The 27,380-nt window shown below is 54.7% G+C and overlaps 2 protein-coding genes across 16 annotated transcripts in view; one reads left to right on the top strand and one right to left on the bottom strand.

Moving 5' to 3' along the window:
* The window catches only part of MRTFA (myocardin related transcription factor A), a 199,576-nt gene extending 192,322 nt beyond the window's left edge, over positions 1-7,254 (top strand). For 6 of the 7 annotated variants that reach the window (XM_049693907.1, XM_049693909.1, XM_049693908.1 and 3 more), the window contains 5 exons: positions 752-1,972; positions 2,395-2,490; positions 2,879-3,031; positions 3,339-3,399; positions 5,722-7,254. In XM_049693907.1, the coding sequence (XP_049549864.1) occupies positions 752-1,972; positions 2,395-2,490; positions 2,879-3,031; positions 3,339-3,399; positions 5,722-6,221 (2,031 nt within the window). In that variant the 3' untranslated portion in view covers positions 6,222-7,254. The remainder of the gene's footprint in view (positions 1-751; positions 1,973-2,394; positions 2,491-2,878; positions 3,032-3,338; positions 3,400-5,721) is intronic. The other variant, XM_049693910.1, reaches the window with a different exon arrangement.
* Positions 6,767-27,380, bottom strand: part of SGSM3 (small G protein signaling modulator 3) — a 35,355-nt gene continuing 14,741 nt past the window's right edge. Inside the window, exons 2-22 of one of the 9 annotated variants that reach the window (XM_012536641.3) lie at positions 17,240-17,358; positions 16,634-16,719; positions 16,122-16,188; positions 13,894-14,090; positions 13,713-13,820; positions 12,799-12,942; positions 12,385-12,580; positions 11,877-12,022; positions 11,404-11,628; positions 11,007-11,061; positions 10,731-10,858; positions 10,471-10,626; positions 10,276-10,330; positions 10,039-10,088; positions 9,711-9,863; positions 9,499-9,569; positions 9,303-9,351; positions 9,141-9,226; positions 8,306-8,428; positions 8,158-8,218; positions 6,767-7,950 (exon numbers count right to left, since the gene is read on the bottom strand). In XM_012536641.3, the coding sequence (XP_012392095.1) occupies positions 7,870-7,950; positions 8,158-8,218; positions 8,306-8,428; positions 9,141-9,226; positions 9,303-9,351; positions 9,499-9,569; positions 9,711-9,863; positions 10,039-10,088; positions 10,276-10,330; positions 10,471-10,626; positions 10,731-10,858; positions 11,007-11,061; positions 11,404-11,628; positions 11,877-12,022; positions 12,385-12,580; positions 12,799-12,942; positions 13,713-13,820; positions 13,894-14,090; positions 16,122-16,188; positions 16,634-16,719; positions 17,240-17,246 (2,244 nt within the window). In that variant the 5' untranslated portion in view covers positions 17,247-17,358 and the 3' untranslated portion in view covers positions 6,767-7,869. Of the gene's footprint in view, positions 7,951-8,157; positions 8,219-8,305; positions 8,429-9,136; positions 9,227-9,302; positions 9,352-9,498; positions 9,570-9,710; positions 9,864-10,038; positions 10,089-10,275; positions 10,331-10,470; positions 10,627-10,730; positions 10,859-11,006; positions 11,062-11,403; positions 11,629-11,876; positions 12,023-12,384; positions 12,581-12,798; positions 13,042-13,712; positions 13,821-13,893; positions 14,091-16,121; positions 16,189-16,633; positions 16,720-17,239; positions 17,359-27,380 lie in introns of those variants that run through there. The other 8 variants (XM_033404937.2, XM_033404939.2, XM_033404940.2 and 5 more) reach the window with 8 other exon arrangements.

Here is a 27,380-nt window from a genome sequence, read left to right as displayed (position 1 = left end):
CACCTCTCGTTTTCCTCAGCCTCTACAGTGCAGTGTGAGAAACGGGGAGTGTTACCCCGGCTTAAGGATGAGCAAGCAGAGGCGTCGAGGGATAGAGAGATTTGCCTGAGGTCATGGGTCCGGCCGGCAGTACAGCCAGGGTTCAGACTCAGGGCTCCACTACAGCACCCACCCTTTCCATGCGGCCGGCTACTGTCCTGAATCTGCTCTACAAGTGCTGTGTTGGCCTGGGAGAGAGCAGCCCACACTTGGGCCACAGGCTACACTCGTGCCCTGGGCTTTGAAGGGCGGGAGACGCCCCAGGCCTGGCCTGTTTTCTTTGCCCTGATCAGAAAGGGGAGTGGATCACATTCTCCCTGGAGAGTTTGTCCTCTGAACCAGTCTGCTCCCTCCTCAGTCATGACAGGGATCCTAGCAAGGTGCAGCCCTTTTGCGGGGAGCTGGACACAGGCCTCAGAGTCCCTCAGACCCGGCTCTAACCCCTAGCTCTGCCCATCACCAGCTGTGTGATCCTGAAGAAGTTATTTCACTTTCATGAGCTCCGTTTTCTCATCTGTAAAATCCAATCAAGTATTTATCGAGCACAAGGCACCATGCCCCCGGTGTGAGGACGGCGAGGAGGAGGGGGCCAGCCTGGCAAATGCACGTCTCGCCCCCCAGGGCTGTGGGAGGGTCAGGTGGTTGATACATCTGAAGTGGCCAGTGGGGTCCAGACAGAGGAGGACTGCCTGGACTCTCCACCCCGTTGCAGGTGGCAGAGCTGAAGCAGGAGCTGAAGTTGCGGTCACTGCCCGTCTCGGGCACAAAGACAGACCTAATTGAGCGCCTGCGCGCCTACCAGGAGCAAATCAGTCCCGCCACTGGAGCACCCAAGGGCCCCGCCGCTGCCTCCATCCTGCCCAAGGCTGGCGAGGTGGTGGTAGCCTTCCCCGCCGCTCGGCTAAGCACGGGGCCCACCCTGGTGGCAGCGGGCCTGGCCCCGGCTGAGGTGGTGGTGGCCACGGTGACCAGCAATGGAGTGGTGAAGTTTGGCAGCACGGGCTCCACGCCCCCTGTGTCTCCCACCCCCTCAGAGCGTTCACTGCTCAGCACAGGCGACGAGAACTCCACGCCCGGGGACACCTTTGGCGAGATGGTGACATCGCCAGTGACCCAGCTCACCCTGCAGACCTCGCCGCTGCAGATCCTTGTGAAGGAGGAGGGCCCCCGCGCTGGGTCCTGCTGTCTCAGCCCTGGGATGCGGGCAGAGCTGGAGGGGCGTGACAAGGACCAGATGCTGCAGGAAAAGGACAAGCAGATCGAGGAGCTGACCCGCATGCTCCGGCAGAAGCAGCAGCTGGTGGAGTGGCTCAGGCTGCAGCTGGAGCAGGAGAAGCGGGCCCAGCAGCCCACGCCAGCCCCTGCCCCGGCCCTGGTCACGCTTGGTGCCGCAGTGAAGCAGGAAAGCAGCCTTGCCAGCTGCCAGCTGAGCAGGCAGCCCCCGGGCCCCGATTGCCCCTTCGGCCCCAGCCTCGCGGGCCCCGCTGCCCCCCATGTAGACACTTGTACCCTAGGGCCCCCAGCCGTGGTGGTGAAGCAGGAAGCCGTGCTGCCCGAGCCTGAACCAGCCCCGGCCCTGGTCACGCTTGGTGCTGCAGTGAAGCAGGAAAGCAGCCTTGCCAGCTGCCAGCTGAGCAGGCAGGCCCCGGGCCCTGATCGCCCCTTCGGCCCCAGCCTCGCGGGCCCCGCTGCCCACCATGTAGACACTTGTACCCTGGTGCCCCCGGCCGTGGTGGTGAAGCAGGAAGCTGTGCTGCCCGAGCATGAACCAGCCCCGGCCCCGCAGCTGATTCTGGGCCCACAGGGCCCCAGCCTCATCAAGGGGGTCACACCCCCCACGCTCCTCACTGACTCCACAGGGACCCACCTTGTCCTCACCATGACCAATAAGAATGCAGACAGCCCTGGCCTGGCCAGCGGGAGCCCCCAGCAGGTACCTGGGTGTGGGAGGGGCAGGAGCCCCAGGAGGGCGTGCAGGCACTCTTCGTGACAGTGCCCTGTTCACCAGGTTCCCCCGTGGCCGGGCAGGTTATGCTCGCTTCCTTTAATCTTCCCTTCAACCCTCCGAAACTAGGGATCGCCATCCCAGTGTCACCCAGGAAGGTGCTCAGACTTGAAAAGGTTGAGGCACCTGTGTGAGGCCCCCAGCCTTGAGGGTGGGGCCACGAGGGCCTGCCCACTGCTCTGGCGGTTGGCGTCAGAACCCTTCTGTGCCCGGCCCGGGCCAGGCCACTACTGCCTCTGCTCCGTGGGGTGGGACAGGCCCAGGGGAGGGTCAGGGAAGCCCATCCTGGGATAGACTGAGGGCCGCCAGGCTGGGCCTGATGCGAGCTCCACTCCTCTCCTTCCCCTCAGAGAGGCCAGCTGTCCCCCACCAAGGTGACATTGGCAGCTGGCTCCCTGCTGCTGCCACCCTCGCAGCCCAGACCCTTCACTCAGCCTGGCCCACAGGTGAGGCTGCTCTAGGCTTCGTGTGGCCTCTCAGCCCTGCCGAGCTGGGGCTCGGGGCGGCAGTGACAGGACTCGGGTACTCAGGAAGGGACACAGGCCCCTGAGCATCCTCAGGCAGAAACTCCAGGGAGGAGAGGGGAAATTAGCCCAGAGACCCCCCCGCCTCTGCCCCGTGTGGCTTGTATCAAGCCCTAAGGAGCCAGTCGCCCTCTGTAGGGTCAGTGGTCAGGGCCTCCTCCATCCCACGTCCCTTCTTCCCCGGGGGCTTCCACGAAAGCTCTCCGAGAGCCAGTGCAGGTGGCAGAGCTGCCCGCCTTACCTGGAGCGTGTAGGCCCTGGGCTGTTGCCCTCGCCCCAGCCACTGGTTCCCTCCCTTTCTCCTGTCTAGCTCTTGTCCCAGCCTGGCTCTCCAGCCCCTGGCCCCCCAGCTCAGAGGGACCTGGAGCACCCGCCACAGCCCCTTTTTGGGCCCCCCACTTCTCTGCCGAAGAAGGAGCCGCCTGGCTATGAGGAAGCTGTGAGCCAGCAGCCCAGACAGCAGGTAAAGAGGGTGGACTGGGGCCTCGCTGGGTGGGCGGCCGCCTTGGCGGCTGGGCTGGGTTCCCACAGTCCCCCGGGCCTGGCTGGAGGGTGGGGCAGGCAGGAGCCAGCCTCGCAGGTCAGAGAGGCCTTGGAGAGAAGCCGTCGGGCAGGAGTGAGTGTGGGCTCGGGGCGTCTGAGCACAGGCCCCCCGGCTCTGTGGGCCTGGCTGCTGGCTCAGGGCCACAAGGTAGGGTCTGTGCCCTGAGCCAGGCTGGGGGGCCTCTTGTTCTAGACTTCCATTTCATTTTCTTATTTTTGTGCCACAGGAGAATGGTTCCTCAAGCCAGCAGATGGATGACCTGTTTGACATTCTGATTCAGAGTGGAGGTAAAGTCCAGACCCACCGCTCTGCTCCCCGACCTCCTCCTTTCTTCACAGGTTGTCTCCATTCCTAGGCTGGTTGGTTATTGGGTTTGGTTTCGTTCTTGAACACGATGCCCGGCAGGCCTGGTGCTTTGGATGCGGTAACGTGTGAGACGCGTCCCTTCTCCAAGGCCTGGGCAGGGACTCCCTGGGGTGCCATCCTTGACACACATCTGCCTCACCCTGACCTGCTGCGTGGCCGGCGCCGTGCCCGCAGCCCAGGGCGTAGCAGTGAGCAAGAGAGACGTTTGCCTCGGTGGGGCGTATAGCCCAGCGTTGGGAGATGAACAGTGAATGAAATAAGTAAATTATCGTATATGTCAGACAGGTATTAGGAAAAGCCGGGACAGGAAGGGTTGCAGGTGCGAGGGGTGTCAGGGTCAGCCTCGCCGGGCAGGTGCAGTTTAGCCACAGGCGTCCACAGGGAGCTCCTGAGCCTGCAGGGCTGATGGGCACCCGGGGGCGGGCCGGGGGGGTGGGCGCTGGGCGGAAGCCCATGGGCTCTGGGTGACGCTGGAAGCCACGGCACAGCTTTGAGGGAAGGGTTGCCGTGCTGGAAGGGCAGGAGCAGGGAGGCAGGCGCGATGGTCCAGGCGCGAGCGGGGTGTGTGGGCCGGGAGGCAGCGGCGAAGCGCAGAAGAGCTGGAATCTGGGTGTATCTTGGAGACAGTGCCAGTATGGTTTCCTCATGGCTTAAGTGTGTGGCGAGGGGACCCCAGGGCAGCCAAGGATGAGGCCGAGGGTGTGGGGAGTTACTGGGTGCAGCAGCATGAGCGCCGGGGGTGTGGGGACTGCGTCGGTCACAGCCTCAGTCCCTAGACAGCTGAGTGGAGGGCCACATGGCCAGCCCAGGCAAGGTCTGGGCTGAGTCAGGAGTTAGGGAGTTGTTGGCGTCTGGGCGGGGGGGGGGGGGGGGGGGGCGTTTGGAGCGGTGAGGCAGGGTGAGCAGAGGGGGCGAGGTGGAGGCAGGGGCGCAAGCCAGTGAAGCTGAGCAGCGGGTGGAGGGTGGGAGTGCGCCCTTGAGAGGGTGACGTCCTGAGGCCGTGGGCTGCTGATGGGCGGTCAGGGAAGAGGAGGACCGAGATCTGGTCCCGGGCTGTGTTGTGGTGGCAGCTGGTGACCTCAGCCAGGGTGCTGCAGGGGGGCCATGGCCAGAGCCTGCTTGAAGCGGGTTGAAGAGGCTGGGGCTGTGGGAGACAGCTGGTCAGGCGTTTATACACTGATTCCCCATTCCTCCATCCCCCCTGCCCCCCCATAACCTCTCTTCTCCTTCCTGTCTGTGAATTGATTATTCTAGATACCTTCTCTAAGTGGAATCATACACTATTTGTGCTTTTGTTTCTGGCTGGCTTCACTTAGCGTAACATCCTCAAGGTTCTTCCGTGTTGTAGCTTGTATCAGAATTTCCTTCCTTTTTGTGGCTGAAAAGTATTCCATCGTGTGTATGTACCACATTGATGTTCAGCCCTTCATCCACTGGACATTTGGGTTGTTGCTACCTTTTGGCTATTGTAATGCTGGTATCTGTTTGAATCTGTTTTCAGTTCTTTGGGGTGCATACCCAGAAGTGGAATTGCTAGATCATATGGTCATATTCTGTATTTTAATTCTTGAGGAACCACAGAACTGTTTTCCACACAGCTGTGCCATCTTCATTCATACCAGCAACACACAAGCGTTCCAGTTGCTCCACATCCTCACCAACACTTATTTTCAAGAAAGTTTTTTGAAAATAGCCAGCCTTGTAGTTGTGAAGTCACATATCTCACTGTGGTTTTGACTTGCATTTCCCTAATGACTAATAACGTCGAGCATCTTTTCACGAGCTTATAGGCCACTTGAACATCATCTGTTGGAGAGTCTTGTCCATTTTTCAGTTGGATTTTGTTGAGTTCTAGGAGTTCTTTATTCTGGATATCATTTATCAGATAGTTTGCAGATTTCTTCTCCCATTCCATGGGTTATCTTACTTAATTTTTTTGAAGTATAGTTGTTGTGCAGTCTTTTCAGTCTTGATAGTGACCTTTGATGTGCAGAAGTTTTAAATTGTTATGTAGTCCAGTTTATTTTTTCTTCCATTGCCTGTGCCTTTGGTGTTATAACTAAGAAATCATTAAATCCAGTGTCATGAAGATGTTCCCTTCTAAGAGTTTTGTAGTTTTGGCTCCTAAATTTAGATCTTTGACCCATTTTGAGTTATTTTTTGTATGTGGTGTAAGGCAGGGTCCCAACTGCAGGTCATCGTCAGGCTGGTTTCAGACACCCATTCACTTTCTTGATTGGCAGAGATCTCAGCGGATTTCAAGGAGCCAGGGAAAGAGAAGTCTCCCCCGAGAGCAGCCTGCGGGTCACCCCTGGCCGCACAGCCGTCACCGTCCGCCGAACTCCCTCAGGCTGTCCCCCCTCCATCCGGCTCGCCGGCCCTCCCTGGGCGCCTGGAGGACTTCCTGGAGAGCAGCACAGGGCTGCCCCTGCTGACCGGCGGGCACGAGGGGCCAGAGCCCCTCTCCCTCATCGACGACCTTCACAGCCAGATGCTGAGCAGCTCTGCCATCCTGGACCACCCCCCCTCCCCCATGGACACTTCGGAATTGCACTTTGCGCCTGAGCCCAGTGGTGTGGGCCTGGACCTGGCCGACGGCCACCTGGACGGCATGGACTGGCTGGAGCTGTCGTCGGGTGGGCCGGTGCTCAGCCTGGCCCCGAGCACCACAGCCCCCAGCCTCTTCTCCACGGACTTCCTCGACGGCCACGACTTGCAGCTACACTGGGATTCCTGCTTGTAGCTCTGGGGCTGCAGAGCCGGGGGCTGGGAGGGCTGGAAAGTCGGAGACCTCGGGAACTCAAGGGAGCTCAGCGCTCTCCTGCCTGATGCAGCCTCTCCACGTGGTCATGAGTCCTGACAATCACAGGCCCTGCTTTCCCCTCCGTGGGAGGCCAGAGGAGGGTGTCCCCACACCTGGCTCTGACTCACCAAGGAGAAGAGCTTCCAAGAAGCAGCTCTGGGTCCCACCCTGGGGTTTCGGAGGCCTGGATGGGCCAGGGGCTTCTATGTGACCTCCTTTTGTGAGGTCGGGGTGCACCTGTCTGCTGCAGTTTGCTCAGGAGGCGAGGCTGAGGCAGGGCAAGGGGTGCATGTCCTTCCTTCTCTTCCCCTTCCCTGCAAGGGAAGGAACTGGCTGGGCCTCTACCTCACCACCCTCGTGATGCCAACACCACCGACCCAGGCTTCCCGGGAGGGGGGCTCCCTGCCATTTTAGCGTCTTGGTGTAGTGTAACCATTTAGTGGTTGGTGGCAAACGTTTTCTGTACAGGTGTATATACCTCTATATTATATATCGCCATACATATATACACATATATCTTGGGGGGCGGGTGGGAGGTGAATGCAGCCCCCCACCCCCGGTTCTACTCTGTGCACACGGAAGGGCCTGAAGCCACCGCTCCCGGGGCTGAACACAGCTTACCCTGGCCCCACCCATCACTTGTATCTGACACGTATAGACGCCTCGTCACAGCCTGTGCCGCACCTGTCCTGCTTCCTGCTCCTTATCAGTGCCACGAGGGCAGAGAGGTGCTTCCTGGCCCCCTGCCCACATTCCCTCCTGCTGCCTCACTGCAGCCACCACGGCCCTGGGACAGCAGTGGAGCCAGCGGTGGCCCGCAAGCTATGGCCTCCTCCTGCCCTGGGGCCTGGCCTCCCTTCCGGCCTTCTGGTCGTTGTCATTCACAGGGGATCAGGGATGGAGTCACCAGAACCAGTTCTGGGACAGAGGTGGGAAAGCTGTGTGAACTTTTTAAAATAAAAACAAAAACCCCACCTGTTAGTCCATCTCCATGGAATGGAGGGGGGGTCAATCCATGGAAGGGAAGAGGGGGGTGCCGCACTGTGACCCTGACTGCACCTCCCCGTGAGACCACCTCCCATCCCTGGCTGTGCATTCGGGACCACGCGCAGCTGGCTAGACAGAAGGTGGGAGAGGTGCGTCTCAACGACAGTTTATTTGTCAAAGAGGCGGGGGAGCCTTCAGCCTCCCCACCCTCCTCCTGAGCAAAACCTGACAGAACAGAGGTGGCGCTCCACCTCCCAAGGTCTTTGTTCAGCACAGCAAGCCTGGGGCCTCTGGTAAAGACCCTGGCAGGGCAGAGCCCTCCCCGGGGTGCTGAGAGTAACAGGCTGAGCCGGGCCCCCACCTTCTGCTCCTGCCACCTGCTGCCCTCCACCAACACTCTAGCACCCAGGGCGGTGTCCCCGGACTCCCTACCACAGTGCCCAGCCAGAGCTCCCGAGTGTGTCCTCCCCTCGACCTTGCAGCTTGGGGTGGCCCCGAGGCTGGCCAGCGCCAGGCTGTTCTCTTCTTGCTTGAGGAAGGGGCTTGGTAGCCAAGGGGTCTGGGGAGGCCTGGGTGTGACGGGGTCCCTGGAGGAAGAGCATCACCCGTCTATGTCCCAGCTGAAAAGGTGGTGCTTCACCAGCATGTCCTGGACGCCCTCCTTCAGGGGCTGCTTCTCCTCCTGCACAGGAACAGCCCTCCTGTCACGGCTGCAGGGCACACCACAGGGCCCAAGGGGCCAGAGTGGTCCTCACAGGCGACACTGGCACTGGGGCCCCCACGAGGCCTTGCCTCAGCACCCACGCATCCGGGGGGGACCCACCAGCACGAACACCCACACTGCCCCACCCGCCATCCCTCCGGGGGAAGGCAGGACCCGACCACCCACCTCTCTCTTGGCAGGAAGTTCCCAGTCTTGGGAGAGGCTAAAGGCAAAGCAGCAAAGGACCCTGGAGGCGGAGGGAGAGGGAGGCCGTCAGCGGCCGCAGGGGGCTCGGCCCGCCCCTCGGCCCACCCCCGGGGCGGGGCCTCCTCACCTCAGCTCGCACTTGATCTGGACCCAGCCGGGGCTGCGCAGGAAGGACCAGGGCTGGTACCACTTCTCCACGGTGGGCAGGCTGGAGCAGAGCACCTCCAGCCACAGGTGCAGGACCTGCTCACTGGCCACAGGCAGGGCGGGGTCGGGGGCGGCTCCAGGCAGAGGGTCCTGCCCTCTCGCACCCACCGCACTGGGCCACACCCCGCTCCAGGACCCCTCCCTCCGCACCCCCAACCTCCCTCCGCTTGGTGGCCTATGCAGGTGACCCCGCCTCCTTCCCTCTCAGCTACTCTGGCTTCTCCACATGGGGAGATGTGCCCAGGGGCCCAAGGTCCCTGTGGCCCCCACTCCCCTCCGTCCTGTGTGAGATTCGGCCACCGCCACCCCGGGCCCTGGGGCCTCAGTCCCGCCGGTCAGCCAGGGAGCGACATGCACGCTCGCTGGCCGGTGGGCCCACGGCATGTTCCGAGCAGGTCTCGGGGACCCCTGCCCCGCCTCTCCAGGTCAGAGCAGCCTGGAGGCTGCCCCTCTGCCGCGTGGCAAGTGCAGAAACACCGCGCTCAGCCTGGCCAAGGTACGAGCCTCGCACAAGCCTGCAACCCCTCCGGCAGGCGCCCCTCCCTAGTTTGCAGCCGCATCCCTGGTAAGCCTTCACTGCTCACCTTGCTGAAATCTGTGCTCCCCAAAACCCGAGCACCAGCCCCCCGCCCCAAGCACTAGCTGGTCTCACGCTGGAAGGGCGGCTTCGGGAGCCACCCTGGCCGTCTTCCACCTCCGTCTGCCCAGCTCAGGCCCCCCCGCGGCCCCCACTCAGCAGCGGTGCAGACACTCACTTGAGCCCCACGCAGATGAGGGAGCGGAGCTTGACGTCCATTTGTGCGTGTGCAGCGTCATGGGTCACGTTAACGGACTGCACGGCCTGGAGAGCACAGCTGTCACTCAGGTGTCCCCAGCTCCCAACCCTTAAGGCCTGTCCCGCCCACGGCCCTGCTTACCCGGTAGAGCAGCTCCTCTGGGGTCAGGACTTTGCCATCTTCATCCAACCTGAACGGGGGGACCAAAGCTGCCAGTGCTGCCCTGGTGGGCTCGGACCGCTCCCTCTCCCTCCTCCACCCCCAGCCCCAGGCTGCCGGGTGACCCTACCAGGAGGATGACCCTGCCAGGAGGACACCGAGGCCAGGGCAGGGTTACCTGTACGTCTTACACAGCACTAGGCGCGAATACACCGAGTCGAAGTCTCTCTCAACCTCCCGGCCCGCCGCCTGGGGGGGCAAGGTGAGCGTCGGGCAACGGGGTAGGTACCAGGTCAAAGCCACAGAGCCCAACTGAGTTCAGGTCACCACCCCACCAGCTCCTGCCACCAGCTCCGCAGGGCACAGGGGCTCAGGGAAAAGGACTCTCACCTCCTCGATGAACAGCCAGGGGTGGCAGGCGCCCCCAAGCAGGGAAGGCTTCTTCAGTCCGTGTTCAAACAGGGCCTTCAGGGCTGGGCAGAGGGTCCCTCGCACGAGGTCCGTGACCCCCTCTGTCACAGAATCGTCCCCCGCGATGGAGTACTGAGGGTGGAGGACGGGGTCTGAGACGCCCCAGCCAGCCCCTCCCTGTCCTCACAGCCACTGCCACAAGCCACACGCACTCGGGACGCAGGCCCTGCAATGAGGGTGCAGGCCTCACGGGGCAGAGGCAGCAGCGGCTCCGGGGACGGGCCTGCCTCGAGCGTACCCTCCTCACCTCCTTGCTCCGCTCATCCAGGACTTCCACGAACTTTGCTGGAAACCAGCCTGTGGGAGAAGCAGGGCCCGTGAGGAGCAGGCAGCCTGGTGTCCTGATGCTCCTCACAATGGGGCTGAGGACACACGGGAGCAACGGACACCGCTGTCTGAGCAAACCCAGTGCCCCGCTGCAGCTTCCCAGCCAGGCCCGCCTTCCCCTTGCCCAGCGCAACACAGGAGCAGACGGAGGCCTCACCTCTCAGGCCATTCAGCTCCCCCACCCAGCAGTGCTCGTCCTTCTGGGAGATGATCTGTGGAGGAAAAGGGCGGGAAACACAGCTCCAGTTGCCTGACTTCATCCTTGGCTGGAAGCTCTGGCCACGTGAGGGCTCGGCCAACCCGCCCGTGGCCTCGGGGCTGGCGGGGACGAAGGCGTCCGCTCCCCGCTCACCGTAATGATGTCGTTCTTGCGGAAGCCCAGCTCGTCATCATCGTGGCGCTCGAAGTCCAGTAGGGCCTTGGCCCGGCGTGGGTGGCCGCGCAAGCATGCCACGTAGTTCTCGTGGTCCCTCTGGTGGCTCTCCATGCTGTAGTCCGGGCTCAGCTCCTGGGTGTGGGGGGGGGGCAGAAAAGCCCACCGCGAGGGGGCGCTCGGAACAGGGCTAGGGCCCCTACTTGAGCTGGGTGCACAGCCCAGGACCTGAGGCTCACCACACTGCAGTTCTTGGGGTCTGTGCACTGGAAGTGGCGTGCCACGCGCAGGATGGCTTCCCGGAGGTCGGCCACCAGCTCCGTCTGCTTGATGTTCTTGGCCTTGAGCGCCTCCAGGTCGTCCTCCCCTGTGAGGCCCAGAGAGCAATGGTGGCCATGGCCCAGCCCGGCCCTGTCCCGACTCCAAGGAAGCGCAGAGTCCACACGGGGTGTGAGGCCAGACGTCCCGCTCTCGGAGCCCAGCCCAGCGCTTGGCCACCCGTGCAGAGTTCTCACCAAAGAGCAGCGACGTGATGCCAGACTTCCTCCGCTGGGTCCTGCGGCGGACAACCTGCAGGCGGGGGAATCAGGTCGGCGGTGGCCCCAGGCACCCGGCGCCCAGCCAAGTGGATGGCGCCCCAGCACTGGGGACAGTGAGCAGAGCCCTTCCGTGCAGAGGCCCCGCCGGCATCTCACTCGTGCCGCCTCCTCTGACATGGCCTCTGAGGCCGGCTCTGAGGCTCAGAAACATATCGTCAGTTCAAATCTGGGTCTGTCCAGGCGGGTCCCAGCAGAGACGCGCCAAGGACAAGGTGGCGGGTCCCTGCACAGCTGTGGTCTGGCCAGGCTGGGCCCTGGGTGCTGAGCTGGAGGGGACGGCGGTGAGCTGGGGCCTCCTCCCTCATGGGCCCACCTGAGAGAGGCTGGCGGTGGGGCTGGCGCCCAGGAGCTGGCCCTGGTCGGCTAGGAGGTAGGCCAGGTGCTTGCGGCGCTGGCTCTCCACGGCCACGTCAGTGAGGGAGCCCGCCAGCCGCATGGCCTCCCCCAGCAGCAGGTCCGCGTCCTCCATCTGCGACGGTATGTCCGACAGCGTGTTGAAGATGGAGGCCGAATTCTCCGACTGGATCAGCTCCTCCTCCTGGGCCATGCGAGGGGGGCGCTGTCACTGCCTGGGTGGCATGTGTGACTTCCCTGGATGGTCCAGCTGAGCACACGAAGGCCCTGCCCCAGGAGGGAGACCTCCCTCCTCCCCGGGGCATCTCCAGAGGGGCCAGAGCTCAGGCCACAGGACACTGAGGCCCGGACTGGAGCAGAGGTGGAGGGCGGGCAGACCCCGAGGCGGCTGCCAGGACAGCTGCATCTGGCACCCGGGGCCCCGGCCTTCACCTTGAGGCGCAACATGCCCAGCGTGGCCTGGAACAGCACCAGGGAGCCCTCGTAGAAAAACAGGTCCCAGAGGCGCAGCAGCAGCCTGATGTGCACCACGCTGGCGAAGGCCGTGAGGAACCAGTGCAGTGTGATGAGGGACAGCTCTGTGGACACAAACCAGAGGCCCTGAAGCTGGCACCAGGGACGGCCGGTGCGGAACAGCCAGAGAAGAGGGGCATCCCCCAGGCACGCAAGCCGTGGAGGAGGTGGAGCAAATCTCCCAAAGCAGCAAGAGGCCATGCTTGCTCCACGGCAGAGAGGAGGCGGGGCGTCAGGGACCATCGGAGAACAAGAGAGCAACGAAGGCAGCAGCATGAGTGGCCGTCGTCAGAAGAGCTCCTTTCCTCTTCCTGAGCTGCCAGCACTGCCCCGTCCTCAGCTGGGTCCTGAGGCCTCAGATCTGCAGCACCTGAGCCAGAGCTCGGGACCCCTTGACCCCAGAGCAGCGGTGGGCTCGGGCCCTTACCGATGTCATGCTCCTGGAGCAGCCTGTCCAGCCGAGGCAGGTACTGGACGATGAGGTGGCGCAGGAGCCGCTGGTCGGTCTGGACGCCCAGCAGGGTGGTGCTGAAGTAGGAGGCGGGGAGCAGGTCCTCGATGATGGCGCACATCATCCAGAAGGCGTCCTCCTCCTCCAGGAACAGCAGGAGGCAGGCAGCCACCTGGCCGGGGCAGGGGGGTAAGGGGCCTCTGCCCAGGTGTCCATGCAAATTAGAAGAGGCACCCCCTCGGGGGTGACCAGTTAGAACAAGGCGGCCTCTGGGGAGTGGGGGGGTCACACCACAGACCGCATGCCGGCCTCAGGCTTGGAACCCCTCCCTGCTTGGGAACCCCCCCCCCCCCCCACAGGCCCACTGCCCCCGTCCCGGGCTGTGCTCACCATGCCCGTGCCCTGGCAGTAGCCGATCTCCGGGTAGAGCCAGGCCAGCGCTCGGAGCACCCTGCGCAGGCGGGGTACACCCACGCTGCTCACGTGGGCGAAGCAGGCGTTGCTGGGCATGGTGCGGAGCAAGTCCTTCTCAATCTGCTGGCAGCCCGCCCACAAGAGCCTGTGAGGCGCAGAGCAGGCGCACAGCCTCTGCACCCCTGACACCGAGACCCCCCGGAAGGAGGCCGGGGGCCCCTGTGTGGGGCAAACCTCAGGTTGGCTTCTCTCCCAGGAATAGAGATTCCTCAGGCTCCGGGTTAAAGTCACCCTCCTCCCTTCAGGATTAGAGCCCAGCTGGTGTGCAGCTGGTGCCACGTGATCCACGGGGGAGCCTCTAACATAAAATTACAGATTCCTGGGCCTCAAGCCACAGCTGTGGAATGAGAATCTCTGGAATGAAGCCTGGAAACCTGTATTTAAAATCTCCAGGGGAGGGACTTCCCTGGTGGTCCAGTGGTTAAGAATCCGCCTTCTAATTCAGGGGACGCAGGTTCAATCCCTGTTCGGGGAACTAAGATCCTACGTGCCGCAGGGCAACTCAGCCCGCAGGCCCCAACTAGAGAAAAGCCCGCGTGCCACAACGAAAGATCCCATGTGCTGTAACAAAGTCCCGACACAGCCAAAATAAATAAATAAAACATTAAAAAAAAATCTCCAGGGGATCCTAATGTGCACCGGTCCGGTGGCCTTTTTGACAATCCCTCCCCCCACACCCACCACAGAGGGACCAGGAGGAAACTGGCTGGCTCCAGGCACATGTCTGTAGGTGCAAGGACTGCCCAGGGCTGCCTCACGGCTGCCGAGCTCTTCCAGGCCCCCTTGAAGGGCCTCCCCCTGACCCCCCGCCCCCCTAAACAGGGCCCCACCTGCTTGGCAGCAACGGTCTCATCGTTGGCGCTGTCCTTCACGATCTCTCGGTAGGACAGCTCGGAGTTCCTCTTCTTCTGCAGGGCCCCAGAGAGCCGCATCCACAGCTGATGGGGGGAGCACGGCGCTCAGTCCCCAGGGGACCCCTGGAGCCCGCGGCCCCCGTGGGCCCCGCCTCACCTGCGGCCTCATGCTGTGCGGCACCCCGGCCAGCACCAGGGAGCGGAGCTTCTCTGAGCGGGGCAGGGAGATGGCAATCTTGTCCCAGGTGAGGTCTCCCACGTCGTGGTTGTGGGTGAACTCCAGGTGGGCCTGCCAGCGCAGCCTCTGGGGGGGGTCCTCCAGCAGCTGGCCTGGGCGGGGGGCGCCGTCTGTGCCTGTGAGGGAGGAGGGAGAGCGACCCCCGCCGCCTGTGCCCCGAGAGCAGAGGACTGGGCTCTGGGTCCGCCGCCCGGATCTCACCGCCAAAAGCCAGGGCCACCTTTCCAACCATCTCCCGTGGCACCCCGAACAGCCAGCGCGAACTCTTCGCTTTCACCCCCAAACCAGATCCGCGAGGCCCCCCCCCCCACCAGGTGCTCAGGCTCCCCCGCTTCAGAGCACAGGCAGAACCTCGGCCCTCTCGCCCCTCCGACTACGGCCCTAGTCCAAGCTGCCATCTCTCGTCTGGGTTAGAGCGACAGCCTCCTCAGCGGCCGCCTAGTCCTGCCCTGCCTCCCTAGAGGCTGCTCACAGCCCTGTCACAGCTCAGAGCCTGTCACGCAGACAAAGCACCCGACCCCACCTCCTCACGCCCTGCTCCCTCCACCCCAGCTCTTTCCCACAAATCCACTCGCCTCAGGGCCTCTGCACCTGTTATTCTCCTTCCTGGCCACACTCACTGCCTCACTTCCTCCCAGTCTCTGTTCAAACGTCCCCCACCTCCCCTCCTCTCCCAGCCTCTTCTTGCCCCCAGCATACATTTGTTTGTTTGTTTACTGCCTGGGAACTCACGAGGCCAAGACCACCTGTTTGAGGCACTGGGGATGCACAGTGGGGCAGGGCCGCCCCACAGAGCCTCATCCTTACTCATCCTAAAGCCATGCCCTTGGCCTCCACTTTCTGAAACTTCACCTTCAGTGAATTCACATAAAGTGCACAAACTTTAAGTGTACACCTTGTTGAGTATCAATAAACAAATGTCTAAGCACTGACAGTCTAAACGCTGTCCCCATCAAGACACAGAATACTTCCATCATACTAGAAAGTTCCCTGTGCTCCTCTCAGGCCCAGCTTTTACCTTCTGAATGTCTGCCTGCAAACTAGAGAACAAGGAAGACTCATCAGAACTGGGAGTATGAGTGACCTGAAGGTGAATGGTCTCAGTCAGTTAACGTCTGGTTGGTGACAGGCTACCCTGGGTTCTGGCAGACAGCTTTCCAGCAGCCCACTCGGCAACAGCAGGTGTATTTACAGTAGAAAATAATGGAAATGGCCTAGGGGCCCACTTACAGAAGAGTGGTTATAAAAATATGACAACAGTGACTTCCCTGGTGGCGCAGTGATTAAGAATCCGCCTGCCAATGCAGGGGACATGGGTTCGAACCCTGGTCTAGGAAGATCCCACATGCCGTGGAGTAACTAAGCCCGTGTGCCACAACTACTGAAGCCCGCGCACCTCGAGCCCGTGCTCTGCAACAAGAGAAGCCACTGCAATGAGAAGCCCTCGTACAGCAACGAAGACCCAATGCAGCCAAAAATAAATTTTTTAAAAAACAACAAAAAAATGACAAATCCATTGTAATTAGAGGGATAGTACACAGCCACTGAAAAACATGCTTTAAAGAGGTCTTAACAGACAGAAAAAATGCTCATGGAATAATGTTAAGAGATATAAGAGCAATATAAAAACATGTATATGATATCATCTTAGTTATGAAAAGTTACATATGGATACACACAAAGCCAGGAAAAAAATACACAGAAATGTCAGCAGTTATCTTCAGGTTGTAGGATAATGGGTTAATTTGTTTTAATCTTTATATCTTGATGTACATTTAAAATTCTCTATAATGAACATTATTGCTTTTATTATCATATGAAGATCAATAAAATTAATCTTAAAAAAAAAACCCAGGGAATTCCCTGGTGGTCCAGTGGTTAGGAGTCAGTGCTTTCACTGCCAAGGGCGTGGGTTCAATCCCTGGTTGGAGAACTAAGATCCCGCAAGCTGCACAACGTGGCAAAAAAAAAAAACCCAAAGGATTCCAGATACTTCTAACAGCATCACCGTCGGATATGGCTCTGTCCCTGATTCTGGAACATCTGGGTAGAACATCTAGAGCCCGAGGCCACAGCAGTGTAATCAGTCACTGGAGCTGGTCCTCCCCAAGGACAGTGGAGAGATTACACCCGAGGGGCTATCTCACCTTCCTTGTCCACGCGGAAGCCGAACTCATCATAGCAGAACTCTGGTTGCTCCACTGCCTCTTCCTTCTAGATCCAGGAGTAGGAAGAGTCAGCCTGGGGCTGTGTGCGCTGCTGCCATGCCTCCTAGCCTCCCTGACTCAGACCAAAGGCCACCGTTCCCTGAAGCTTCTGTGGTCATCACTCAGCTCCGGGGGCCACGACCCTCTTGAATTCTCCCAGAGTTTTCCTTGTTTTCCTCAGAGGTCGAAGATAAAATCAAGGCAAGAAACACGTTTTATGTATTTCTGTGTCCCCGTAATACTGAGAGCAGAGTGCCATACTTGTTCCCCAACCTAATGTCCGATTCACAGGGAACGTGGAGCTAAGATACTGTCTCTGATGGGGGCTTCTGACCCTGTGTGAATACGGGGGAGTGGCCCCCCTCCCAGGATGCCTGCAGCGGGCGGTGGGTCCCCTTGGGTGCCCCAGCGTGGGAGCAGAGCCACTGGCACCCACTGGCTGACTGCTGTACCTGTGTGTACTTGGCCAGGATCTCCTGGGGCCACATGCTAGGAGTCAGGGCTGAGAAGGGGCCACTGGCAGAAGGTATGTGGCTTCCTAAAACCAAAAAGGACCAGGAATAGGAGATGAAGAAAATGCAGAGCATTCAGGGGGAAAATTCAAGTTGAGACACCCCCTCTCCCTTCTTCTCCCCACCGTCCCACCCCCCAGAGTGCCAGCATTAAAGGACTGGACCATCTAGAGTGGGATGGATGGGGGAGGGGAGAAACCTAGCAAAGTGCAACTTTCTGGAGGAAGGAAAAGGAAGCCAGCAGTGTGTTACAAGACATAACCTGACTTCATCTCCTTGCCTCTCCCTCCACCTGTGAGTGAGGATTTTCAGGCTGGAAGGAGAGGACAGGGATTCAGGAAAACTGAGAAGAGAGTTGCAGTAGCTCTCCCAGATGCCCATCAGAAGACTTCCTCCTTCCTCCATTACCTGGGCGGTCCACGTGACCCTCGAAGGTCCGTGGAAAACAAGCCTGCTTCCCTCCCACCGGGGTGTCCTCCTGGATAAGACCCCCTTCCCCCTGGAGAGCCTGTCGCCCCATGTCCAAGCCAGGCCCCTGCCTCCCACCTGACATTGTGTGGAGAGGACAGGCAAGTCTTCTGTAGATCCAGACTCGGGAGTTTCCTATCCTAATATCTTACAGCTGGAAGGCTCCTCAAGCTTCATCTGGTCCAGAAGCATTTGCCCTGGTAGGAGTGCAAAGAGGAAAGTCATTTAACGCAGCCCCTCTCCTGGGAGTCCTTTCTACCCAACTCTGATTTGCTGGCCCAGAGGTGGTGGGGAGGTAAATCCTGGCCACTGTTTGACAGGGAAGGAAAAGTCACACTTGAAAGAAAAAGCCTCCTATTCTGAACATTTCATCCGAGAGCATACTTTGAAGAAGCTACAAAACTATTGTTCTCCAACAGCTCTGTGAGCCAAGAGGAGGGTCTGCTCAGTTCCCATACTACTAAGGAAGGAGAGGATCACACAGACAGACTTCCTGATGCTCTGTACTCAGGCAAATGTTTCTTAAAAAAGAAAACAAAAACCAGCCACCACCAAAACTTCCACGAATAGGTTCCTGAGCCAGGATTTTTGAGGAATCACTTAGGTACAACACTTCTGAGTCCGTACCTCCACTCACCCGACACTGACGTTTCCACTTCATCCACCAGTCTGCTCGACCACACCTTCCAGCACCTCACAGCTGGGAAACTAGGAAATTGCCATCTAAGTTTCTCACGTCACTGTTTAACCCCTGCCTCCCTACTTTTTTTGTCCTCTTAAAAAATGACTCAACAATTGAAATGACAAACAGCCCAATTTAAAAATGGGCATAAGGGGACTTCCCTGGTGGTCCAGTGGTTAAGACCCCACACTCCCAATGCAGGGGGCCCGGGTTCGATCCCTGGTCAGGGAACTACACCCCGCATGCCACAACTAAGAAGTCCTCATGCCACAGCTAAAAGATCTCACGTGCCACAACTAAGATCCAGATCAGCCAAAATAAATAAATATTAACAAGAAATAAATAAAAATGGGCATAAGATTTAAATAGACATTTCTCCAAAGAAGAGACGTAAATGGCCAATGAGCAGGTAAAAAGATGCCCGACACCATTAGTCATCAGGGAAATGCACAGCAAAACCACAATGAGATTCCACTTCACACCCACGAGGATGGCATACTGGAGACAAAAGTCTTTTTTTTTTTTAAATATTTTATTTTATTTATTTTTGGCTGCATTGTGTCTTCGTTGCTGCCCACGGGCTTTTCTCTAGTTGTGGTGAGCGGGGGCTACTCTTTCTTTGTTGCAGTGCGCGGGCTTCTCATTGCAGTGGCTTCTCTTGTTGCAGAGCACGGGCTCTAGGCACGCGGGCTTCAGTAGTTGTGGCACATGGGCTCGGTAGTTGTGGCTCGCGGGCTCTAGAGCGCAGGCTCAGTAGTTGTGGCGCACAGGCTTAGTTGCTCCATGACATGTGGAATCTTCCCAGACCAGGGCTCGAACCCGTGTCCCCTGCACTGGTAGGCAGTCTTAACCACTGCGCCACCAGGGAAGTCCCTGGAGACAAAAGTCTTAAGAGCAGTGTTTGGCCATGTGGGATGACTACACTTAGGCACACAGCTCCTGTCTGTCCTACAGCAGCAGGCACCTGCCATTAAAACTTATCTTCAACATCAAAAAAAAAGACAACAGTTAGTGTTGGATGAAACACAGGGTTACCACGTGACCCAGGAATTCTGCTCCTAGTTATTTACCCACAAGAAATGAAAGCAAGAGTCCACACAGAAACTCGTACTTGGATGTTCACAGCAGAGTTACTCATCATAACCAAAAAAGCAGAAACAACCCATATGTCCAAGAACTGATGAAGGGATATAGGAAATGCATAGAACATCCATACAATGGAATATTATTCAGCTTTAAAATGGAATGAAGTGCTAATAACACAGGTGAACCTTAAGAATATTATGCTCAGTTAAAGATGCCAGTCACAAGAGGATGAATATTGTATGACTCTATTTAAATGAAATGTCCAGAAGAGGCAAACCCCTAGACACAGAAAGTAGATTAGTGACTGCCAAGGGCTGGAGGACAGGGGAAGGCACAGTGACTGCTAATGGGTACAGGGTTTCTATTTGCAGAGATGAAACATGTTCTGGAATTGGAGAGTGGTGATAGTTACACAACAGTATGAAATACTCAAACCACTGAATTATACACTTTAAAAATAGCGAACTTTGTAGCATGTGAATTATATCTCAATTTAAAAAAATTAAATAAGCCATCAACTGATGCGTCAGCACTTGGGCTCCCTCTGAGTTCCTATTTCTAGCCTGCTCCTGTTAGAACGGGCAAGAGCCTATTATCACCCACTCGAGCTTCAACAGAAATGCAGTTTGAGGGGTGGCTTTCTCAGCCTTTTTCTGAATATGAAGCCTTTTACTTCTAACTGTGAAATGAAAGGAAGGTAACATAAATGGAAGGTAACAATGGAGATGTGGGTGAAATATTTTAGGGCAAGTTGCCTTCTAGGTTTTGGTATCATATTCACCTAGGCCTAGACCTCCTTTTGCCATTTTCAAGTGACGGGACCTCAGAGGTGACAGCTGTTGGCCTCGTCTCCTAAGTGCTGTCTGCTGTTGGGAATTCGGGGTAAATGAGAAGGGTCAGGTGAGAAAGAAACAAAAAAGGAAAATCAAAGAACCACTTCGAGGGCACTGTGAGAAAACATTGCCCTATGGACCCTTTCCTCCAGCGAATGTTGAAAAATGGGCACGTGAAAAAAATCCCAGTTCTCTTTAAAGACACACTTGCAAATCTGGGGCCAAACAGCTTGTCCCAAAGGCAGCTCAGCTGGGTCACCAACCTCTACTCCTGCCCCCAGACACACCCTGACCAGGCCACATTTGGGCTAAATGCCCATCGTGGAGGCTTTGATGCCCAGCTGGGAGGGAGCCCTCTTGCTTCCAGACAAGTCTTGCTGAGAAACAGATGGCAGAACCCGCTTCCCTAATGGGCCAGCCATCCTAGACTTGTCTGTCTGTTCTCCGTGAGGAAAACGTAACGTCTTCCTTCAGTATAACAGGTATGCGGGGCCTGATTTGAATCAGAATTCTGTGCTGGATGGAGCAAGTATTTTAACATTAAAGGGACTGAGCTAGAAGTTCTTAAAATCATGTCATCATTCAGTCCTCACAGCATATTCTGAAGCAGACTATCTCTGGTCCTCACACATGAGAAAACAAGCCTAGAAGAGATGCACGTACAGTCTCCCAAACGGACCCTGATAACTGTGCCCCCTGCCCCACCATGCTCCCCACACCCCCACCTGGGGAGATGATGTCACTTGGCCACCAGCTTGACAGTGCCAGGAAATAACCCCATGCTCAGCCAGGCCACCGCCAGCCTGGAGCCCTGGGCAGGCACGCTGCTGTGGCACCAGCGTTAGGAGGGCAAGGCTTCCGAGCTCATCCTCTGCCACCTTTGTGCAGAGGCCGGACAGCGCTGCGGTCAAAGTGAAGACCTCTCCAGTCGGACAGATGTGGACTCAAATCCTGGCTCTGCGGCTCCCCCCTTCTTATAACCTTGGGCACGTTCACGTCACCTCTTTGAGTCTCAGTTTTCTTCTCCATAGACTGGAGCAACGGTACCTACGTCTCACAGTGGTTACGAGGATGAAGTGAGAACGCAAAGAGCCCCAGCACACTGACACAGAGCAAGTGCTCAGGAAGCATCAGGCAATTAGCAGGAGTCCTCATAATTTCCAGAAAGTTACTGTGAATATCTGGGCCCTCTACACTGAGGTTACTCAAGGCCATGTGATACTGCTGATACCCAGCCATTACAACCTGTAAAAACGACAACTTCGTATGGTTCAATGTAACACATGCTAGCTGGGATCATCAGAAAGACTCCTCATCACTGACGCCTCAGAGGTAGTGATTTGGCTGTTTCTTCCAGAAGGGCAGAGAAAGTGTGGAGGAAGCAGGCGTTGTCTATAAGTGGAAGAAAGGAGCTGTCTCTGGCTGTGGAGGACTGAGGGGGCTGGTAAGACAGTTCTCAGTCCGCAGCTGCCTTTCCCAGCCTTGGCTTGCCCACCTCATTCATTCACTCAACAGTTACTGAGCACCGCCATGAACCACACATGGTTCTAAGGGTTGAGACGCAGCAGTGAAAAACCAAAGTCCCAGCCATTACATCACAGCAGAGAATCAGACAACGAACATAAACACAGCTGTGTTAGATGGTGCTAACTACAGTAGTCTGAGGAAAATAAAGCAGGATAAAGGTATAGGAGAGTCAGAAGAGAGGAGCCATGTAGCTAACGTGGTCAGGAAAAGCTCTCTGAGGATAAGGTGACATCCAAGCAAAGACCCAAACAAAAGGAAGTGGGAGACCAAGTCCTATGGCTCCTGAGGGAAGGAAGATCCAGGTAGCAGGAGCAGCAGGGTGAAGACAAGGCCGGACCAGATGTGGCAGGTGCAGCTGCTGCAGGGGAGAGGGGCTGGGGAGGAGGAGGAAGCACAGTGGGGGGCGAAGCCTGCTCAGGAGGGCCTTGCAGTGCAGTACAGAACTGGAACTTATTCTCCTTACAGGAGGGCTCTGAGCAGAGGCAAACCTGAATCTGATTTAGGATTTCAAAGCTCTCTCTGGCTGCTGTACAGAGAAGACTGCAGGGCAGGAGGGGGTGACGCAGTAGGAATAATGTTGGCTTTGCTACCATGGGGACAGTGAGAAACGGTCAGATCTGGATATATTTTAATGAGTCTCTGCAATAATACGTATATGCCATTTCTCTTACCAACTACCCCCTAGTCCCCAAGTTCCCAACAGGAGCCAGAAGTGATATTGCTAATCTGGGCAGGCAGGTTTTTCCAGCCTCCGGTCACTATGGAAACCTTCCTGAAAGCAGCCATCTGGGAGCTGGCTAAGGCAGCCACGTCACTGGCGGCCCTACTGTTGTCACAGGGGTACTGAGAGGCAGAAACTTTTGAAAAACAAGAAATATACTGGAGGCAGATTAAAAGACTGTCATCTTGAAGCATGTAAGTTTTTAAAATGCCTTTTGATCCAGTAACTATTCTCCTGGAAACTTATCTTAAGGAAATAATTCAATAGACGCGGAAAGGTATGTACATGAAAAGGTCTACTTCAGCATCACCTACACAACAAAAACATGAGGACAATTTACATGTCAAACATTAGGGGAATTGATCAAATCTGGGTATACTGACACAATAAAATGTGATTTAATCATTTCACATTCCAGTTATGGACTTCCGCTTTTGGCCAAGATGGAGTTACAAGGCCTGGATTTACTTTCCCAACCTGAACAACTAAAAAGCCAGAAAGATACATGAAACGATGGTTTTCAAACATTGGATGACAGGCAGCACAGGACAGTGAAGCCTGAGACAGAGAAAACAATTGAGCTGAGCCCTGTGACGGCCCGCTACCGCCTGGAGAGAGTCTGCAGCCAGGACTGGGCACCCAGGAGGGCAGAGGAGCTGAGTTGGGAGCTAGAGGTGGCCGAAGCAGCCTGAAGTTGCAGAGCAGAGACTTGCACAGAGAGCTCCAGAAATCTGCAGAGAGCACCCCCAAACCTTCATGTGAATACTGGTCAGAGCGTGTGTGTGAGGAAGCTACCCAAGGTAGGGAAGAGAGCACCTGCAAGCAACACAAGGAATACTACCTGAAGCTCACCCTACCGAGTCACTGTCATGTATTTTCCTTTTCAGAAATTGTGGAATGCAATTTGCCCAAACTCTGTTAAGAATTTTTGCATCTATGTTCATGAAGGATGTTTGGTTGTAGTTTTCTTTCCTAATAACACCTTTTTCAGGTTTGGTATCAGGATGATATCTGCTTTATAGAATGATTTGGGAAGTAGTCCCCCCTCTTCCATTTTCAGGAAGAGTTTGTGTAGAAACTGGTATTATTTCTTCCTTAAATGTTGAAAGGAAATCACCAATGAAGTCTCCTGTGCCTGGAGTTTCCATCATGGAAAGATTTTCAACTACAATTTCTTTCATAGAGATAAGGCTATTCAGATTATCTTTATGCCTCCTGAGTGAGCTTTTTCTTTAAAATAAATTTATTTATTTTTGGCTGCATTGGGTCTTTGTTGCTGCGCGCAGGCTTTCTCTAGTTGCAAGGAGCGGGGGCTACTCTTCGTCGAGGTGGGCAAGCTTCTCATTGCTGTGGCTTCTCTTGTTGCGGAGCATGGGCTCTAGGTGCGCGGGCTTCAGTAGTTGTGGCTCGCGGGCTCTAGAGCGCAGGCTCAGTAGTTGTGGCGCACGGGCTTAGTAGCTCCGCAGCATGTGGGATCTTCCCGGACTGGGGCTCGAACCCATGTCCCCTGCATTGGCAGGCGGATTCTAAACCACTGCGCCACCAGGGAAGTCTCCTGAGTGAGCTTTGATAGTTTGTGCACTTTCAAGGAATCTGTCCACTATCCAAGTTGTTGAATTTATTGGTAAATTTAGTCCAAAGTATGCAGAAGAAAAAAAAAGCAATAAACAATAAAGATAACAGAAATCAATAAAATGGAAAACAAAAAAAAAGAGAAAAATCAATGAAACCAAAATCTGTTCCTTTAGAGATCAATAAAATCAAACCTCTGATCAGACTGAACAGGAAAAACAAGAAGACACAGATTACCAATATTATCAGGAATGGAAGAGGATACATTACTACAGATCCTGGAGGCATTAAATGGATAATAAGAGAATATTATGAACAACTTTTGCCGATAAGTTCTACAATACATAAAAACAATACCATCATGACCAAGTGGGATTTATCTTGGGAATGCAAGACTTGTTCAATATTTAAAAAGTCAATCAATGTAATTCAGTATATCAACAGACTGAAGAAGAAAAACTATATGACTATCTCAATAGATGCAAAAGAAGCATTTGGCAAAAGTCAACATCCATTCATGATAAAAACTCTCAGAGATCTAGAAATAGAGGAAGCTTCCTTAACCTAATAAAAGGCATCTACAAAAATCCTACAGTTAACATCATACTTAATGACAAATGACCGAATGCTTTCCCCCTAAGATTGGGAACAAGGAAAGGAGTCAACGTAATTCCAATCAAAATCCCAGTAGGAGTCATACAGGGAGAAGTTAAGTCAGAAAGAGAAAAACAAATATGATATATTAACGCATATATGTGGAATCTAGAAAAATGGTATAGATGATCTTATTTGCAAAGCAGAAATAGAGACATAGACAACAAACGTATTGATACCAAAGGGGAAAGGGGAGCGTGGGATGAATTGGGAGATTGGGGCTGACATATATGCACTACTATATATAAAATAGATAACTAATGAGAACCTACTGTATAGCACAGGGAACTCTACTTAGTGCTCTGTGGTGACCTAAATGGGAAGGAAATCCAAAAAAGAGGGGATATATGTACACGTATGGCTGATTCACTATGCTGTACAGCAGGAACGGACACAGCAGTGTAAAGCAGCTATACTCAGAACAAAACAAAACAAAATCCCAGTAGGATATCTTGCAGAAACTGACAAGCTGATTCTAAAATTTAAATGGATAGGCAAAGGAATCAAAATACTCAAAATAATTTTGAAAGCAGAAAGTTGGAGAATTCACACTACCTGATTTCAATACTTACTATAAAGCTACATGTAGTACAGGTGACACTGGCAAAAGGAAAGACTTATAGATCCATGGAACAAAATAGGTAATCCAGAAGTAGACCCATACATATGGTCAATTAACGTTATGAATTGTGTCCCCCAAAAAAGATATGTTGAAGTCCCAACCCTCAGTACCTCAGAATGTGACCTTATTTGGAGAATGGGTCTTTGCTGATTTAACCAACTTAAGACGACCTCATTAAGGTAAGCCCTAATCCATTATGACTCATGTCCTTATAAAAAGGGGAAATTTGGACACAGATATATATAGAGAGAAAATATGAAGAGACAGGGAGAACACCATGTGAAGCACAGACTGGAATTATAGTGTAATAAGCCAAGGAACGCCTGGGGCTACTAGAAGCTGGAAGAAGCAAGGAAGGATCCTCCCCTACCGGTTTCAGAGCGAGCATGGCCTTGCCGACACCTTGATTTCAGATTTCTGGCCTCCAAAACTGTGAGACAATATTACTGTTGTTCTAAGTCACCCACTTTGTGATAATTTATTATGGCAGCCCTAGGAAAATAAATAATTAATTTTCAACAAACATATAAATGCAATTCAATGGAGAAAGGATAGTCTTTTCAACAAATGGTCCTAGAAGAATCACTACAAAACTTCTAGAAGAAAACATAGGAAAAAATGTTTGTGACCTTGGTTAGGCAAAGATTTCTTAGATATTGCACTGAAAGTATGATCTATAAAAGAAAAAAACTTGATTAAATTAGACTTTATCAGAAGCCACTGGTGGTAGAAAATATGTTCAAATCACACATTTAATAAAGAACACGTATCCAGAATATAAGGAATTCTCTAAACTCAGCGAGCTGGAAACAAACAATCCAATTAAAAAAATAAAATGGGCGGAACTTCCCTGGTGGTCCAGTGGTTAAGAATCCACCTTCCAATGCACGGGACATGGGTTCGATCCCTGGTAGGGGAACAAAGATCCCACATACCGCAGGGGCCACAACTACAGAGCCCATGTGCTCTGGAGCCTGCGCGCCACAGAGAGAAGCCCGTGCACCGCAACTTGATAGAAGCCTGTGCGTCACAACAAAGAGCCCGCATGCCGCAACTAAGACCCAACACATCCAAAAATTAATATTAAAAAAAATAAAATGGGCAAAAGATTTGAACAGAAACATTAACAAAGAAGATATACAGATGACAAGCATACAGAAAGATACTTAATGTCATTAGTTATTAAGGAATGCAAATTAAAACCACAATGAGATATTACCATACACATATTAAATGGCTTAAATTAAAAAACAAACCACCTGACAATATTAAGTGCTGACGAGGATTCAGAGCAACTAGAACTCTCATACACTGCTGGTAGAAATGCAAAATGGTACCACAATTTTGGAAGAGGGTTTGGCAGTTTCTTATAAAGTTAGACATGTACTTACCATACAACCCAACAAATGCACTCCTAGGTATGTTTATCTAAGGAAAATGAAACTTTTGTTTACACAAAAACCTGTATGTAAACGTTTGTGGCAACTTTATCTGTGACTGCCAAAATCTGAAAACAACTCAAATGTCCTTTAACTGGTAAATGGATAAAGAACTGTGGTACGGGCTTCCCTGGTGGTACAGTGGTTAAGAATCCGCCTGCCAATGCAGGGGACACGGGTTCAAGCCCTGGTCCGGGAAGATCCCACATGCCGTGGAGCAACTAAGCCTGTGCACCACAACTACTGAGCCTGCGCTCTAGAGCCTGTGAGCCACAATTGCTGAAGCCCACGCACCTAGAGCCTGTGCTCCACAAGAGAAGCCACTGCAATGAGAAGCGCGTGCACTGCAACGAAGAGGAGTCCCCGCTCGCCGCAACTAGAGAAAGCCAGCGCGCAGCAACAAAGACCCAATGCAGCCAAAAATAAATAAGTAAAATAAATAAATTTATTTAAAAAAAAGAAGTCCAATTATAGGGACTAAAGAAATATGGATACTATTTATGATATAATATTAAGGGAAAATGTATGTAGCATGTGCACTCAGAAACGTGTATATCTGTCATTTACTCCCCAAATATTTCCCCAAAACATATCATGTGCTAGGGCAACAATGATTTACAATCTAGAGGGGGAAAATCAAACAGAAAACAAATAGATGGATAAATAAATAAGAATTTCAGAGTATGGCAAGTGATCTGAATAAAACAAAAGGGTGATGTGATATAGAATCCAGGGAAGGTTTGCCTGGGAAAGCAATAAAGCTACTATTTTTTTCTACTGCACCACCCCCCCAAATACCAAAAACCAAACCAAAACAAAAAGAATCCAGGGAAGGAATCACTGACGCACTAGCACTACTTGAATTGAAACCGCAAGGACAAGAAGCCAGCCTTGCAAAGATGGGGGTAGAGTCATGGGCAGAAAGAAAGGCAAGTCCACAGGCTCTCAGGTGGGGAAAGGCCTTGGAAGAAGAGAAAGCCCAGTAACTGAAACACAATGGACAAGGGGGACAACGGTAAGAGGAAACTGGAGAGGTAGAGGCACCCAGATTGTCAAGGAACTGTAGGTCACAGTGAAGGATTT

This window comes from Orcinus orca, chromosome 11, assembly GCF_937001465.1.
Source record: "Orcinus orca chromosome 11, mOrcOrc1.1, whole genome shotgun sequence".
NCBI classification, from domain to species: Eukaryota; Metazoa; Chordata; class Mammalia; order Artiodactyla; family Delphinidae; genus Orcinus; species Orcinus orca.
This window is presented reverse-complemented; position numbering and strand designations above follow the sequence as displayed.